General features: G+C 37.9%; 2 protein-coding genes across 2 annotated transcripts; both read left to right on the forward strand.

Annotated features, from left to right (window-relative positions):
• Positions 1–1,159: 1,159 nt before the first annotated feature.
• Positions 1,160–8,009, forward strand: LOC144056574 (E3 ubiquitin-protein ligase MARCHF9-like). Its single transcript, XM_077573505.1, has 5 exons — positions 1,160–1,249; positions 1,299–1,526; positions 3,232–3,387; positions 5,052–5,232; positions 7,080–8,009. The coding sequence occupies exons 1-5, from the start codon at positions 1,160–1,162 to the stop codon at positions 7,376–7,378; spliced, it is 954 nt and encodes a 317-aa protein (XP_077429631.1). The 3' UTR covers positions 7,379–8,009.
• A 479-nt stretch (positions 8,010–8,488) lies between these two features.
• Positions 8,489–18,939, forward strand: mettl1 (methyltransferase 1, tRNA methylguanosine). Its single transcript, XM_077573461.1, has 6 exons — positions 8,489–8,705; positions 8,871–8,998; positions 9,075–9,259; positions 13,083–13,196; positions 16,788–16,889; positions 18,070–18,939. Exons 1-6 carry the CDS (start codon positions 8,608–8,610, stop codon positions 18,208–18,210), a joined length of 768 nt encoding a protein of 255 aa, XP_077429587.1. The 5' UTR covers positions 8,489–8,607; the 3' UTR covers positions 18,211–18,939.
• Positions 18,940–18,942: the final 3 nt, after the last annotated feature.

Genomic DNA, 18,942 nt, shown 5'->3' on the forward strand with positions numbered 1-18,942 from the left:
ATGCAATCTGATTTCATTCATCAACATGACATCAGAGTGCATCAACAAACAACCCGGCTTACCCTTTTTTTCCACTCAAGACCTTAAAACGTAAGTCAAAAAAAAAAAAGTATTTATGTTCTATGCGCCCCCACTAGTCTAAACATTGTATTGCGATAAATCTTGAATTTGTGAAATATAAATTAAGCAGCAAAATCCACCCGTTTTTATCCATCTCAGGGGGCAACCATTTTACCAAAAGGCTGTCGACTGAAAATGACATCACAGTTGCGCAGGACACAGGAAATGACCATTCATGGCTCAGCTTCAGAAAACAAATTTTAGGATATCTGGTTCACATTGATGAGGAGATCTGGTTTTGAATTTTTGGGAATGTCTTTGGAGTTTGCATGCTCTTCCCATGCTCACATGGGTTTTTAAACAGGAACTTTGGGTTTTTACCATACATTCCAAAAAAACGTGCATAGATTGCCCATAGGTGTGAATGTGAACGTGAAAATGTTTGTGGGGTTAAGGTTTGTGCCCAGTGGGGCTCTATAAGCAGCACTGAATTATCCTAAAATATTTCACTGTTTTTAAATTAAGTTGTTCACACTACGTTGCAATCTGAAAACATTATTATTATTTTCTTTATATCACCAATTAAACAAACAAATGCCATTTTAACAGCCTGTCTGCAGTAGTTTTTACATCCAGTGCACACCACCCTATTTATACTGTAAACAAAAACATCCCACCACATGTTGGAAGCAAACAAAAACATTGAAAGATGACGTATACCTTGTGTCTCCTTGCATATCGAATTAGTTGCGATTGTTGTTCATTACGTCATTTATGTCATTACGCCAATTATGTCACCGTAATAAAACACGATGAACACACACGTCATCTTTGTCACTATATCAAAAATGCCACGTCGGACAGAAGCAGGCGATTAAAAGTGGATCAAGTTTTGACTACAGTTTTGTGTAGTGGAAACGGGACGATCTCAACAAGAGTATGTAAACATGGATAATAATTATGCTCATACTCTGACGAAGAGGAGGCAGTACAGTGTTGGATAGATGGATGCGCGACGAAAATATTTCCCACCAAAATCCAAGCTAAATTGTGGATTCGGTTAAAAACAAACAAACAAACAAAATATTTTTTTAAAGCGATGCTCCCCTGCTGGCTGCTCGACGTTGCACTTGGCTGCTCGCTGACCTGCCAGCTGACGTCAAGGCCGAGCTCACGCTCGAGCGTGTCGGCAAGAGAATGACAGGTGACTAATAACAGTCATTGTGCTCCGAATTAAGCAGGAGCTGAGGCCCGACACCGGCTCCAGCATGACGGGGGTCATCGGAGGCGGTTCTTGGCCGTCGCTCACCCGCTTCCGTCGGGAGGACGACAAGGAGGAGGAGCAGGAGGATGACCAGGAGCCAGGTGATAAAGCTCTGCAGGAGGACGCTGTATCCTTCCACAGTATTGCAGAAAGTGGAATGCGCACCCCGCAGTGCCGGATCTGTTTCCAGGGCCCAGACAAGGTACGCTTCAATGTGTTCTTTTTGAGGACTTGTAGGGAGGACTTGTTGGAGACTACAGTACTGTAGGCTATATATATATATATATATATATATATATATATATATATATACAGCTGTGGTGTCTATAGTGACAGAACAATTACATGCTCTTCCACTAGATGGCAGAAAGGTACAATAAATCTGTACGCGTAACCCACCTGTTGCCAGATCATGGCTTCCTGGGGTCCGTTTCACAAAGCAGGTTTTCTGTTAACCCTGAAATGCGGGAAATTGAGTTTTCCGTTTCAGGAAGCGAGGTAACTCAAACTAAAGAGTCATAAAGAGAGGTCACTTAAGCTCTCGTTCAGTTACCATAGTAACAGACTCTATGAACCTATCCTGGTCTGTACCACCACAATGAACCCTCCTCCTTTCAGCCACACACAAAATTAGATTTCCTCATTCATCAGTCAGTTGGCGAGTTTTGGCGTTACATAGTTCGGTCGTCTGTTATTTAAAAAAAGAAAAGAAAAAAGTCAATAGGCCTCGACTGTATTAAAAATCCGCTTTTTTTCTACGAACATGGCATGTCCTTTTGACAATGTTCCTATTGATGAGGATGCACTCTAAAAAGAGAATTATTGAAGCAATTTAAGATTACAAATTGAATTGTTGACCAATTTAAAAAAAATTGCTTCAATTTGTAATCTGTTAATTAAATTAATCCAGAATTAATCCAAAGTGAATATATTAAGTTTAATGAACTCATAATTAATTGAACTTAATATATTCACTTTGGATTAATTTAATTCAAGTGAATATATTAACCCTAACTAACCCTAACCATTTACCCTAACTCTTAATACATATATAAATAATTAAATATCAATCCATACATAAAAATGCTCTGCTGCTATTTATTTCAGGCTGCAGACGCTATCAGCATGAAATGCATCATGAAATGTTAAAATGAGGGGGCCGTCCTAAGTGTTCTTTTTTTGTATTTAAATTTTGGATTATATTTTTTTACATTTTCATATTTTTATTTTCACTTTTAGTATTTTTTTTTATTTTGGCACTCCTTATAGGTTATATCTACCTAAATTACAATACAATTACAATACAAATACAAATGACAACTGGACAATATAAGCACGTCTGCTTACTAATAGGCTACATTTTGAATGACAAATCAGTGCAGACACGCACACAACGATCAAGCCCTGATTTGCCCTAAATTTCCAATGACATTTAATACATGAAAGCTGTTGAGTGTAAACCGGGATACACAATGGATTTTGTTTTTTAACTTTAGACCCCCACACATGAAGTAGAAATAATCGGCTTGTGTGTAATAAGACTGACCTGTAGGAGGCAGCATGGTTTCACAAGGCATCCCTAGACAGTCATCCATCCATCACCATTTACTCTTCTTAAACTCAATAGGGCAGTGGGTGTGCACAGTATAGACAAGAAGTCCAAATCCGGTCCCCGGGGGCCACTAACCTAGATCTTGTAGAAGTTTTCCTCCAACACACCTGATTCAAATGATTGTCAGGCTTGACAATGTAATATTTGAATGTCATCATTTTGCATAACCAATGAATGGAGGTCAGTATTCAAGTGTGTACATTAATGCTATCTATTTTAACACCCTATTCGCTTCCTCCAAGACTGACACAAAAATCATCTCCGACTTCATGTAGGTGCTCTTTGTATTCTGCAGGGTGAGCTGTTGAGCCCCTGCCGCTGTGATGGCTCCGTCCGCTACTCTCATCAGTCTTGCCTTGTCCGCTGGATTGGGGAAACAGGCTCCTTGAGCTGTGAGCTCTGCTGCTGTATGTACCAAGCCTTTTCCATTGGCACCAAGAACCCACTGCAGGTACCATAATGTCTCCCATTTTTTTTAGGTCAACAACCTCCCCCTAAAAAAAGTAGCCACTAAGTGGACATGTGAAAAAAGTACTATATAAAAAAACAAAAATTGATCTCAGAACACCCATTTATCGATCTACTTCTGAAAATGAGTCATTTGGCAGCTACAATGAAAATTCCAAAGCATAAGAACACCTTTATGAGGGTGTGCACACTTGTGCAACCAAGACAGGGTCTCCACGGTAAGGTAATCAAAAAGATCTTGAGAATCACTGACATCACCAATGTGATATACAGTACAGTGACCCTTATACAAGTTGATCTTCATTTGTTTTCTACATCATTTATACAGATCCTGAAGGGTGGATTAGTCTTTTGATGGGTCGACAGTATTGCTACATGAATGAACATGAAATGCTGAACGTCCTCCACTGTTTGCTGTCTTGTGTCAACATTATTTACATAACTGATCGCTATCACCGCCTGGTCAACACTGCAAAACGAAATGTGTCAGATTTAGGTTTTTGTATTTACTGGTCACATACAAACATACTGACGATTGATATTCAGTTTTTCAGATAATTAGAACACCAATGGCCAAGCAATACATGAAGACAATACACACAGGCATGTATGTTATTCTTTACAAATTGACTAATATTACAGTGGATATTGTTGATTAACGTAATTGAGCGCATGTTGGGCCTTCACCTAGCAACATGATTCAGTTAGCAAGATGACTGCTATTTAAAAAAAATATTTGAAATTTAAAAAAGGCTTTTATAGCAATATTCACTATGATAGAGTGAACGTTAAACTTGACATTCATGAAAATTGTGAAATAAGAATATTTTCCAACTAGCCACTGTTTAAGTCTCCATTGAAGAAACAAAATGCTGATCATAAATATCACTGAAAACATCAAACTTTATCAAAGATTTTTTATGAACAATTAACTCATTCACTGCCATTGACGGCTATACAGTAGACGCCAAAAATTCATTTGGACTATTTCCATTAGTTTACATTTTTTCCCCCCACTTTTGTTAACAAGAGTATGAAAACCTAGATTTTTTTTAGAAATACAGATATAAAATGTGTGATTAATTGTGAGTTAACTATTGAAGTCATGCGATTAATTACAATTAAAAATTGTAATTGCCTGACACGACACGAAAGATTATTAAAAATTCGGGGCGTCAGGCGATTACAATTTTTAATCGTAATTAATCACTAATTAACTCACAATTAATCACACATTTTATATCTGTTCTAAATGTACAATAAAAAATAGTTTTTTATACTCTTGTTAACAAAAGAAGAAAAAATGTTAAACTAATAGAAATAGTCCAAATGATTTTTTGACGTCTATAGCCGTCAATGGCAGTGAATGAGTTAAAGATTGTAAAAATGTTTAGATTTAGTATCATTTACTCACTTAACATAGCAAACAGGGCAGTTTGGGGGACATAGCAATATCACGTACATCCAATGAAAAGAACTAAGGAAACTCATGTTGAAAAACTTGTCATTGTACTAGTGGTATGTGTTCAACTATTTGGCCATTTGTACAAAAACCTCTGTTTTGGTATTCTGCATTATCATGTTCACAGTGACACCCAAATTTAAAGTGATATTGACCTCATCTGTGTGTCTTGTCTGTTTCTGCAGTGGCAATCCATTTCCCTGAACTTGACTGAAAAGGGACAGATTTCAGCCATCATCCTGGGCTCTGTCTTTTTGGGTTGCGCTACGTGGTCCATTGCCACCCTCTTTGCCGAATTCCCGCGTCAGAATTATATCGGTCAGATATTATACGGCTTATACGTCTTCATGGACGTCTTTTGTACAGGTACGACAACAGATACTGTCATGACCGGTTCACATATCAGCAGTTATGATTGCAATTGGGTAAAGTATGACTTTATGAAAAGGTTGTGCTTTGATAGTACTCTATATGATGGACCCTGTTTTGTCCATCAGACAGCTGTTGCCATCAGATTTGTTGCGCTCAGTTTTAGCCATTCAGCAAATCAGCATTCATTCAGTTTCATGGTAAATCTTTGTGAATTCTTTACTTTCTTTTGAATATTTAACAATTTGAGCACCACATTTTCTGCACCTAACTCTCCTTAACAGTTCCTTTTGACTACTTTAACTCTTTGACTGCCAAAAACGTTAAATGACGTTTAGTAAAAACCTACGGAGGGCCGCCAAGGACGTTAAAAGACGTTCTCCAATTATTATTTTTTTTGGGGGGGGGAAACGGGTGGAGGAAAGCCTTGGCCAGCTGTGGTGAAAGTTTTAAGCAGATCTAGTTAGCCTAATGACTATTTTTGGCCCCTAGATGGCAGCAATGACTCTCTTTTGACAAGATTGGGTAGGCGTCAGTAGAAGACGTGAGGCGGAGCTAGAGTGTTGAGGGGACAATGGCTGGGGAAGGGAAGAGACCATGGCGACCGGTTGCAAGCAGCTCACGCTTGAGAATTTTTTTCAAAGACGAAAGGCATCGACCAACGCTAAAGAGCATGTTGATGACGACGATGATCATCATCGATGATGATGATGGTGACTCCGAGGTTGGAAGCATTGACGCGGCAGTAGAAGACGTAAGGCGGAGCTAGATGGCTGAAGAAGCGAACAATGGCGACCGGTTGCAAGCAGCTCACACTTGGGAATTTTTTTCAAAGACGAAAGGCATCGACCAACACTAAAGAGCACATTGATGACGACGATGATCATCATCGATGATGATGATGGTGACTCCGAGGTTGACGCCGAAGTTGGAAGCGCTGATGTGGCGGCTATGACGACGTCATAAAGGTTCACGGGCTAGCGATGCTAACACCGGAAAACGCGGAGCACAACCGAGCACGCTCAGGCGGACGTTCAATCGGACGACGAAGAGTGCCCCGAGTCCAATGCATATTCATCGGAGGAGTGGGTACAGTCTGCTACTTGCTATTCCCCGGAAAAAAAGGCCGTCAAGAAAGTGTAACGTCTGCACGCGAAACGGACAATCGAAGTGAAACGTATCTGTTGTGCAAATCCTGCTCCGTCCCCTTGCACGCAGGGCAGTGTTACAAAAAGAAAAACTGTATTTGAAACATCCACATAATTGTAAATAGTACCACAGTTGCACACATTTGTAAATAGTTTGCGAAATTGTTTTGTCAAATTGTTACACTGTTGAATGGAAATAAACGTATTTTGCAATCTAAAAACACTTTTTCATTGTTGGTGGTGGTGTATTACAGAAGTAAAGCACTATTTAGGTGTTTGTGGCATCATTCATGGACAAAAAGAAGTGTAGAATTCACTAGAGTGCATGAAATAACATCGTTTCACAAAAAGCTCTTTTTCTCCGCTTTTTGTTTCAAAACAGAGCATTTCGGTGAAACTAACCATTTTCTATTGTTGATTACTGAAGAACGGAATAAGGTAGAAACAAACTTTTTTTTCTAATGAAAGATGAGAGTTCAATCTTTCATTTGGTATTTGTGTGTTTCCATAGTCCAAACACAACATTTTCTGTGGACCTTGAAAGATCAGTCAAAATGCTTAAATCGGCTGGCACTGGCGACATCCCGTTTCTGAAAACGTCTGGCAGTCAAAGAGTTAAATAGTTCCTGATTTCCATTGAATAAATAGTATTTAACCCTCTTTTCTGCACCCCTACCCTTTGTTCTTTATGCACAGGATTTATAATCCTACAAACTCCGTCTGTTTACCGGATTATAAAGCGCTGGCATATAATGAACCAGAAGTGGAAAGTGTTGAATTATGAGAAACCGAAAGACTTGACTAGTTCCGACAGCAAAGGTGGTGAGGAAAGCAACACCGTCGAAGTCCCAGACAATGGGCAGGAGCCGAGGCGACGGTCAAGGTCTTGCATTACTCTCTATGTTAGCAATACTATTCTGAGCATCCTGAACAGATTAAGGCCCAACAATCTTACGGTCAACCATGAGGTCGTCATGAGGATGACCACTGTATGACATGATTAGAAGCAAACAAAAAAAATAAGCACATTTTGTGAATGTGGTGCCATGGATTGGTTATATCGGAACAGGAAAGAAAATACATTTTTAAAAAAGATATAATTTTGAAGGCAATTGATGGAAAAAGTATATTTTTAAGGTTGTACTGAATCTTACTTTTTTTTTTTTTAACTGTCAGGACCAATACAAGATTGTACTGTTATTTTGTATTATTTTTTACTGTCAGGACCAATCTTTGTCCACCTGTTTTCTGAAGAATTGACAGATGCCTTTTGTAAAAATATGTGTATTTGTACTGCAATTGCATCTATTGAGACATTTGAATTTATAGGGCCAAAGTATCAGGGTTTAAAAATCCTAAAAAAAATATGCCTTGAAACATTACCTCACCTTTCCTCAAATTGTAATGTTTTTGAATCCAGGTGAAGGTAAACAAAATGTGTACATACTGTATATGAAATACTGTTGTATTGATGCCTTTTATTAACTTGTGGCTTGACAAAGATCAGTTAAGCACTGGGAATTGACAACCAGGTACGTTACATGCACTATGTACTGTATGCAGTGTATTACTCACTTGAAAAGTGGGTGGCTTCAAATAAAAGGTGCTCTGTCCAGAGTTTAACACATCTAAATGAAATAAAAACTAGAATTATCAACTTTTGTCTCATCTTTTGATTTGAACCCCAGATGTCTTCACTCAGTATACAACAAAACATTACCTTTTGTATACTAAAAGTAGCCTTACAGTCATATTATGAGTATCTCTCTCTCTCGCACTCTCTCTTGCTCTCTCATTTTATTTATTTTTCCCGGTTTGTCCGGGATTTTATCAACTCCAATCCCAAAGTGAATGTTTATTACCGCTTTCTGATTAATTGTTTAGGTAGTTAAAAATAAAGTAAAAAATAAAATCCAAATTTGTTTCAATGGGCTTCAATTACACGCGGGTCCGTACTTTATTCTTAAAATAATCCACTGTTGATTTTTAGTTTGCATACCGTAACTACATTTGTTAATATCATCCTCTTAATGTGTTTAGTTTTTAAAAGGGGGGGGGGGGGGAACTAGTCGCTTAACGATGACGTCGGAATTCCGCGACGTGTGTTTGGGGAAAGTGTGCACTAGATGCAAACGTGACGCGAGAGTTTGTTTTTTCAGGGGGTACTCGTTTCACAAGAAGCGAATAAAAGACGAAATTGTGTGTTATCGGGAGGAAAGAACATATGTTGGAAGCCAAGATGAGTTCGTCGTCAATGCCGCAGAAGCGTTACTACAGACAGCGAGCACATTCAAACCCGATGGCACATCATTCGTTTGATTAGTGAGTGACGTTCATGTGTACATTACTCACTTTCTTCAACAATTCAATTACAGCACACCTTGGTGTCTTTCACGAAGCAATATAGTTGTTTATCATCCTCATCTTATTTGAACTCTTTCCATACGTGTTCATAGAGACTCACTACTTTCATTTTTGTCTCGTCAGTCCTGTGTGTTCAGAGGAGATGGACTGGCACTCGCTTTATCCACAATTATTTAATGGGGAGCAGTCTCAAGAAGGAACTCCACAAGTTGAGTTTGCAGATATTGGGTGTGGATATGGGGGACTTTTAGGTAATTACTCTCACCCATTTAGGCTTGTAGTGTCTGTCGACTTTTTGGTATTTGTAACTCATGCATCTTCTCTCAGTGGAGTTATCTCCACTCTTCCCTGACAAACTCATGCTGGGCCTGGAGATCCGGGTGAAGGTGTCCGATTATGTCCAGGATCGTATCAAATCATTGCGTGAGGCCAATCCAGGAAGCTACCAAAACATTTCCTGCCTTCGCAGCAACGCTATGAAGTATCTTCCCAACTTCTTCAAGAAGGGACAGGTATGATTTACATGCGTTTCGCATTGTTACATTTGTACTTTAAAATGTTACCCTATGAGCAGTCTCATGCTTATTGGATCAGCTCATCAAGTAAGCACTTGCAGAAATCTGATAATGATCCTGAACATTTAATTCAGGTGTGTTAGAGGAGGGAAAACCTCTAAAATAAGCAGGACTGCGGCCCTCGAGGACCTGAGTTTGAGACTTATGTACTAACCTCAGTTTTGTTTCTTATCATTTTAATATATTAAAATAAAGAATTAATTTGTGTTGTTTTTACGTAGCTCTACTCATATTAGCCGTCTGTGGTTGGGACTCACAAGGAATATAAATGTTACCAACAGGAAGACAACTGCTGGCAAAAAATAGTGGTTAGAAAAGTCACAGATTTTCAGACAAAGTTGCTAAGTTTGCAACACTGAAAACAAAAGTTGTTGCTTTCTTTGCTTCCCGTACTGATGCATACACATCAAAATTAAAGCACCACCTTCAAAATAAAAGCACAACACAGTGTTTCCAACACCATGTTAATACTTGGGCGGGCCACCCAAGTAAACTGGCCACACCCAAGTAGATTTCAAGAAAAAAACAAACAATTTTTTAAACGTGTCACGCCCAGATATACCGCATGTAACATTAGTTCGCCGTCACTCACTTGTGGATCATGAGGTTAGGGGTAGATTTCAATTCTGTGGGAAACACTGTGCAGGACTGAGACCCACCTCCTGTCCAACCCGCCTCCCATCTCCACCGCCGGAGTCCATCCACCCAAGTAGTTTTTAAATCTGTGGGAAACACTGCCACATCTTATTTTGGCTTCAAAGCGACTGCAAGGCCCAGTCAGAAACTCTACTTTGTTACTATTATGTTGTAATGTAATAATGTTGACATACAGTTTTTTGTTCACTTGAAGACTTATGACACCTCGTGGATGTCTTGATACTTGGCCAGTCGGTTTTTGGGGCCAAGTGTGGCTTGTTCCCCATATTATTTTATGACAAGCTGGCTTGCTGAAAGGTTTGAGTTTTTTTGTTGTTTTTTTTGGCTTGGCAACAACAGTTCAGGGAAACTCTAAACAAGGCAATGATAAAACAAGCATAATGACCAGCACATTAATTAAAACACTGCGAGAGTATAAAATTCAATGAGAATTCAGTAAGTAAAATATAATCTACTCTGTGTAGTTTAGTCAGGTCCCTAGAAGGAGACTCATTTGTTTTGTTTTGTAAATCTGGATCAATTCACAATTTCACTTACGTTTCCACAACTCTGGATATTTCCAAAACTCCCTGTTCTCAATGGAAGTTTATGAGAAAAAAAAAGTTTTCCCATTTGCACTAATATTCTCAATAAAGAGACCAGGTAGAATTTCCTGAATGATTATGTCAGGGGCCATGAAGTTTTCATTGAAAATGTTAACAATGATCATTGATTTAATTATGTCGTTGGTTTCTTCACTTTTCTGCCAACATTTTTCTTGTACTGCTAATGTGATTTGTTGTACCTACCAAAAGTGATTACTTCTTTCTGTATCCACTGTGGTGGCTGAAGGTGCCAAACATTTGTCTCAAAGTACCAGTACATTACTTATGCAACATGTTATATATATATATATATATATATATACAGTATATACCCCATCCTACTGAGACTTTTTATACCATAGCCTGCCGTTACATTAATAACTGTAAATTAATGCTGACGTTCAGTCCTGGCACTGCCAAGGTAACAAGATTCTTTCTTTTTTCCTTTTTTAATTTTTTATTTTTTTTTTACAAAAAATAATTACGTTCCTCAAGTTTAACATATGGACTTAATTGCTTTAGGGCTTGTGGAACAAAAAAATAATCCAGGATTTCAAAACAAAGGAGTGATTGATGTAGGGGGGCATCGCATCAACTGAGTTTAGAGTACATTAGTGCACGACACTTTTGATCCGTTCCATTTAGCTACATTAATCTATGACTTTTTAAAACGCCTATTAGATTACACAGTGATTGTATTGTACCACACTCATATTAGTTACTTGGGATAAAGTGTTCACCTTAAATGGCCTGAGCCAGTACAGTAAAATTAATGCTAATTAGCGCGCTACTCACGGCACTTTTATCACTCAAAACAACGGCTATTCATACAAAATGCTTCAGGAATGTATACAGATAAGCATCTTAACATTACTCACCGGCATATGCTCTTCCTACGCTGCAAAAAACAACTTTTATTGGCTAACTTGATTGTGACTTTTTCCTTCTACTCTCTAATGTGGCTACAACTTAACAGTGCATCAGAACGTGTAGAACCACACTGCCCCTGTGGCCAAATTGGGTACAACATGAACAGTGTTCCCAGTAAAGGCACACACAAACAAAGGCAAGACAGCATAAAATAATTTAAATAAAATCGATTTTGGGACATTTAAAATAAATTCTGAATCATACTAAATGAGAATTGTGATTCTTTTTAGAATCGATTTTTTTGGGCACACCCCTAATCAACAAAGTGTTTTTAACTGAATACAGCGGAGTGGATTAAAATGGAAACTTCAGTTCTGGACTGGAGAAGCCTTTTGTTTCACTGTACACTGGAACTTTGAGTTAAACACTAAACAGTACATGCATGAGTTGAAAAGTAGTTTCCATCGGTCCCATTCTTGTTTCAGTATGTATGGAATTCTTAGCTAGTTGAAGCATTTGATGGTCTAGTGCCAAGGTTTCTATGATGTCATAAATGCTATGTTTATATAACAAACCACATTGTTCAACCCCAGCAAAGCACATTTGAATGTGGTGACAGTTCACCGTAACTAGGAGTGACTCTTAAGCTTTAAACTGTCAAATGTATTTTAACCGTAGCGTGATCAATTACCGGTATGTTTGTTTGCCCTGCTGGTCCATGACTGAAGCACAACTCTCAATGGCGTGTCTACAGGTTGATCGTTTCCATTTGTGTCACAACGCACGAGTTTGATATGTTGGAGTATAAAGGCTTCCGCATACGATGGAACCTCTGAAGTCGAACACAATCCATTTTAGGGCACCTCAGTCGAAAGTAGGCAATAGATGACTTTGTGGTCTTTATTCGTGGTCTTGGATCTGATTAAATATCTCTGGAGATATTTAAAATGGCTGTAATTATTGTTGACCTATGACTGCATTAGCCATATTGTACTGGGTGGCCTGGAGAGAGATGTTTGATTATTTTGGAAATAAACAAGCTCAAATCTTAATTAAAAAAATCTTCTTTAAAAAAAATTTTTTTTAAATTATTACCATTAAACAGCACTTAATGCTTAATGTTTTGTGTTGTATGTAAAAGACAATAAAGTGTCCAAAGTTATTTTTTAACATGCATTTCCGAAGACCTAAACTACTTTTGTGCCCTTTTTTTTTTTTATAACTTTGAAAAGAACACAATGTTTTTCTGTCTTCCATCATCACCGAGTCCCCTGAGGCTGCTGCAGTCCCCACTGATTACCTTCACATCTTTCTGTCCATACCTGACATTAATCATTTTTCCTTGTATAAAAAAAAGAAGTGGTTATGTTATTTAATGGATCTGGCAGACTAATATCAACAGTCTGTACATTTGACGTGAGAAACTATAGGGGACTATAAAGGGAAATTCCAGCTTGCAAACAGCCGTGTTCAACAACCAACCGCAAAATATTTTGGTTGCCATTTTTAAAAGGTTACATTATACTTTACAGTATAATAGTGTCAAAGTAGTTGTTTTAAAATACAATTGTGTATGAGTCGGAGTGATTCAAAGTTGTTAAATCTCAGCCCTCATTTAAGAGTTTGTAACCATTTTCCTTTCTTTTTAGCTGAGCAAGATGTTCTTCCTTTTCCCGGACCCTCATTTTAAGAAGACCAAACACAAATGGAGGATCATCAGTCCCACGCTGTTGGCAGAATATGCCTACACACTGAGAATTGGGGTATGTACAACACAAAGCACCATCCAGAGTCAAACTGCCCCCATCATAAAGCCTTTTTTTAAACTTTTCTAATGGCCATACAAATGTGAAAATAGGATATCTTATACAGACTGTAAAGCTGAATTCAGAGACTAATTTCTAAATACATTAGACCAGTGGCCTCTTGCATGTTTTGACAAACTCCCCTCCCTTGTATGCCTTTTTAGCTTGTGCAATGTTCTGAGCAAGTTGATGCGAGTGCTTCAAAAATTTTGGGAGCAACTGTCTATTTTTCTGCCTGACCTTCAAACCTTTCATAACCTGCGCATGCAAAGTTCAGTCCCCTTTGAAAATTCCTGCTTGATGTGTGAACTGAAGTGCTGCTGAAGATATGAAGATGTGAATGCGCTAATGATGTCTAACATATAAAGGCAGAATGGTTTGCCATTGCATTAAAAAAAAAATTGTTAAAATGGTTCATCATCACAATTTTCCCCCTCCCATTTTGTGAGCAAATTTGGCAGCAACACTACTCAATAGGTTTTCTCTCCAAGTCATTTCCATCAAAGCGCATGTGCATGATATGCACGTTCTCTGTACCTTGATTGACAAACGTAATCAAATGTGACCTGTTGCATCGCAGCGTTCGAACGAACCCTCACACACATTTGCTCGCTAAGTGTGAAAGGTCTACGCAACAGCGTGCCTGTTCCGGGTCACTTCAAATCAGGGCACTTCCTGTTGAAATCGGGTCACTTCCTGTTGATTTTAGGCCACTCACGGGTCACTTCCTGTTGAAATCAGGGCACTTCCTGTTGATTTTAGGCCACTCCCGGGTCACTTCCTGTTGAAATCAGGTCATTTCCTGTTGATTTTAGGCCACTCCCGGGTCACTTCCTATTGAAATCCAGGCACTTCCTGTTGAAATCGGGTTGATTTTAGGCCACTTCTGTGTCACTTCTTGTTGATTTTAGGCCACTTCCGGGTCACTTTCTGTGTTGATGTAGAAGCCTACCGGAAGTTTTTTATTTTTTTATTTTTTTTTAAATAAGGCTTTTCACACTGGTTTAGACGAGAAGTGGACCTCACCTCGACAAAATGTATCATTGTTGCAAAAAAAAGCCCTTTTTTTTGTTGAGGAGATTGTTGCTAAATGAACTGTATATCAAGGGTTCCTCCATTGTACTCATGGTGTTACCTGTAAATAAGTCATAAGTCACTCATTTTTACGGTGTAGTAATCCCTGAGTTGCCTGTTGCGTAAATCAAACCCTACAGCCGATATGCCTTCTCTCCAGCCACCAATTCATTACTTGTAACAAAGAAGGGCCTTATGCCGAATTAAACTTTATAGTTTTTCCTTTGGCGTGTATGTGCATGTCCATGTGTGCACAAAGTCTGCCAGGGCCTTCCTTCTCTTTTGGCACCCAGCCATAACTATGCTGGTGGGTGGGACGGCCGTCATAGAAATCGACTTACATGACGCAGTCGTCCCCCCCAAAAACATGAATTAGAGTTTATGAGTGACACCATTTTTTTTGCATCTGAACACGAGTCACATTTAAGACAGCTGATCAGATCAAATGTGTCCACTGTCCAGTCTGTCATATCTCGGCTTCCCTGGAAAAAAAAAAAAAGCTGAAGTAAAGTGCAGTGCAATGTGGTAATGTGTGCCATGACTGAGTTTTCTAAGAAATCCTTTTTCTAGTAAAGCTATCTGTGCAGCCTCCAATGTAAACTACAGTGACACGGGGGATTAACCTCTGTGTTGTCTCTGTGTTATTTTTATCATCCTGCCAGGGATCATTGCGCTGCAAATGTGATGAAACCTTCAGACGCAATTTACACTGACATCCTAATAAGTGGAATAGCTCTCGCCGGACCACAGATCTCTGTAAAGGTTACACAACCCTCGTTTGTACATACAGTACCTAACAGTGCCTTGAAAAAGTATAAACTCTCTTCTCAAAGTCATATTTTTTTGCAGTTTCCCCAATTTATTGTTTAAGATTGTCAACCATGTAAATATCCGACAAATTAAGATAACATAAAATGCAGTTTTTAAATGTTTTTTTTATTAAGGAAAATAACCAAACAAGCGGATGAAAATGATTGCTGGTTGATACACATTGCTCGGTGTATTCGCTGTGAATGTACCCGAAAGAAGAATGTGCTAACTCCTGTGAAGTAAAGTTGAAACGATTCGTCTGAACTGTTCTAAAATTTTAGCATGAAGTCCATCCTGGGTTGAAGTTATTGCCACGTGTCTTGCTTTTGCTCTGTTGCATGGCTATTAAAAAGCTCAGCTTACAAGGAGGTCTTGCAATTTCTTGACAGTTGGTATTTTTAAGGCTTACATACGCGCACATTTCTGGTGTAAAGTCATTTATTTTAAAGGCTAATGTAAGATAAGATTGAAATGATATATTAATCTTTGGAGTTTGCGGTATATTTACCGTTTACTAGCAATTCTAAACATTTTGGTGGGGTATCAGTTACTTTTTTGGGGGGCTGGACTTGGTCATTATTTAGTGGATTTAATTGTACATATTTTTAGTAGGAATGAACAATTAATCAGCTTAATATCGCAATGTGTTACATTGAGGGGAAATGTTTCATTTCCGTTTGTCATTAGGCTTTATTTTTTACACATAGAGTAGCAACGATAAATTGAGTTAACAACTAATGAATGAACAAATTAGTCAATAAATATTTTTAGTAATCCATTAATTGTTTACAGACAAAAAAAATTGTCCACATCTTTTGTAAATAGCCTCAGATTTCTGTTGTTCTCCATGAAAGCAGAATGATTGTCTTTTTTTTTCTTCCTCCAAATTAGACTTTTGAAAGCATCTGCTTTTACTTTTGTAATAAATAATTGACATTTTTGCCATGTTAAGTACCAAGCCAGGAACTGAATTATAATTGTTTATGCATTTTCTGCACTGTCCATGTGTCATAATGTCCAGTTTTTGAATAAAGGGATGGAAATTAAAACATGTCTTTTTAATCCGATTCAATGATTAATTAATCGAAAAAAACAATCATCAGAATAATTGATTATTAAAATCATCATCAGTTGCAGCACAGTCCTGATTTTTTTATATAGTGTCTTGATGGGTTCAGTGCTGAAGAAGTGCAGTCCACATTTACATATCATTGTTTCATGGAACATGAAAAGATGAAGTGATTAGGCCACAGATTTGTTTTAATTATTGTAATCTGATTTATGTTTACTGCACACTTGTTTGGTATAATCCTGCGAAGCTGTGATAGTGAATGCTCAAAAGAATGCAATTTGGCACATTTGCCTTTATTTTAGCATAAGCTTAACCTACTGTATAAGAGCACAATATTTATCCATAATACATCTGGCGTTGTTTATTGTAATATAGATTAATTTATTGATTGTTTGTAAAAATATAAATAAAAAAATAAACATAGAAAGAGTACTATGAAAAAATAATTTCATATTAAATCGCAATACTGAGGGGGGGAAAAAGTAGTTCAAAATTTCTAGAAGGAATTAAATGTTTGATAAATCGATCCAAATTCCCCCCAAACTTATTACCTTGCCTTTTTATTTGATTGTGCGTGCTGTGTCTTTCTTCAGGGTTTGGTTTACACCATCACAGACGTGGAGGAGGTCCACCTTTGGATGGTGAAGCACTTTAGCGATCATCCACTATTTACACGGGTCCCAGATGAAGAGCTGGTACGTGGTGCTTTTTCCTCCATTCTGTTTGCTAAGGTCACACACAACTGTATTTGTTTTCTGTCTGCGCCACAGAGGTCACACTTTTTTTTTTGTTGCAATGTTCCAGCTTTCTTTGAAGGGTTTAACTTTTCAAATGAGTACTTTTGTTAAATATTTGAACTCTCAAATCTCTATTGTAGTGCAGCCTGTGAAAATGAGACATCCCGTTCAATGCGTGTCGGCAGTTGAGAGGTTCAGGTCTCCCTCTTTTGAAATCTTGGGTCAATGATATCAGGAGGTGTTTTCCATCTCTCACTGTTCTTGACTGGCTGATATGTAAAGGCAACATTTGACTAAAATATTGAGAAAAAAGTCACTTGAGAAAAGGTGTGATTTTAAACAGTCATTACATAGTGAGCATAAAGATGAGATCTAGTGAGGATATTTTTAAATTGTAACACTGAAAATTCAACTTCATGCTTGCAACTTTAAAAAAAAAAAATATAATATATATATATTTTTTTACATAATATAGAAATCAAACTTAGCGTAATCTCCACTAATAAAATAATTAATATGGGTTAGGGAAGAGCCCTGCCATAAATAGCTAAATATAGCGTGAGCCATAACTACAGCATAACACAAACTGTGAGAACAAAGCAATACCATGTAAAACCCAACTCACATTATCCTTAACAAGAAAAAGCTCAAAATTAATTAGTTTGAAAAATATATACATTGGAAGTGCACATGTACATGCACATGCAATATGCACAAGCCATAACTTAAACTAACTTTAACGTAACAGTGTTTCCCACACCATGTTAATACTTGGGTGGGCCACCCAAGTAAACTGGCCACCACTCAAAAAGTTTTGAAGAAAAATTTATAAAAATATATAAAAAACAAAACGTGTCGCGACCAGATATAGCGCATTTAACATTAGTTCGCTGTCACTCAATTGTGGATCATGAGGTTCGAGATGCAGCAAGTAACAGGACTGGGAACGCCCCCGAGAGTCCACCCTCCCAAGTAGACTTCAAATCTGTGGGAAAAACTGCGTAAACTAAGCACTTCTGACTTTTTTTTGTTTTCATTTGTTCAAACAAACGTGGGTGCATCATGTTATCTAATTTTAAGGTTTGTTTAGCATATGACGCACTAGTGTGTGTCTCATCCAAATATTTTGTATTTGCAGGTTGATGATGTCATCATTTCGCGATTGGGTGTGTGCACAGAGGAGGGAAAGAAAGTGCAACGAAACGGAGGGAAAAACTTTCCTGCTATTTTCCGGCGGATTGAAGATCCTAATTGGCCTAAAACTGCGCACGATGAATGAAACACAATAACAGACTTTTGCGTTCTTGGTCCATCATGGAGGATTAGACTAAATCTTTTTTTAATTTAATTTTTTTAATGATTTCTTTTTCAGATTTTTCTTTGTAACTACTCTTTAATTCTGTAAAACTAATTCTGTGAATCATTGTAAGATGCTTGCCAAACAGTGGTAACAACCTAAAGCATATAAATGCAACATGTTATGTTCTTTACTGGATATCTTGTAAATATTGTCAAACATTTCTTGGATATCTTCAGTGGGAAACATCAAGAAAGTCCAGTATTTGTCCATAGGTGAGACTTTTTCCCTTTCATCCTCAATTTTTACCAGCTGTTTCTTCATTGAACAAAGCTTACTTAAATCTCGGGCCGCTACACGTTCTAGTTCACAAGCCAACTGTAAACGAGCATGGACATGATCATAGTAACTATTTTCATGTTGCAAATCGAGCTTATCTGACAGTCGATGGAGTGCCAAGAAGTGTATGTGACACGTTTTGTCAACTTTCTGAACTCAACAGTTAATTTTGGCACTTTGTCGTTTTTTTTTGTCTGTCAAGAGTTTGTAAGTATTTGCTGCTGCAGGGGATGCGATTAGGAACAGGACAGCACTCGCCTCAGTCAATTGAAGGTGAAGTTGGGGGATAGAAAAATGCACCTTGATGGTATCATCAGTTTTTTCTTCTTCTGCTATGACACTGCATTATAAAAGCTTCATCCTTTGCTGTTATCA

Source organism: Vanacampus margaritifer, chromosome 8 (genome assembly GCF_051991255.1).
Source record: "Vanacampus margaritifer isolate UIUO_Vmar chromosome 8, RoL_Vmar_1.0, whole genome shotgun sequence".
Classification (NCBI taxonomy): domain Eukaryota; kingdom Metazoa; phylum Chordata; class Actinopteri; order Syngnathiformes; family Syngnathidae; genus Vanacampus; species Vanacampus margaritifer.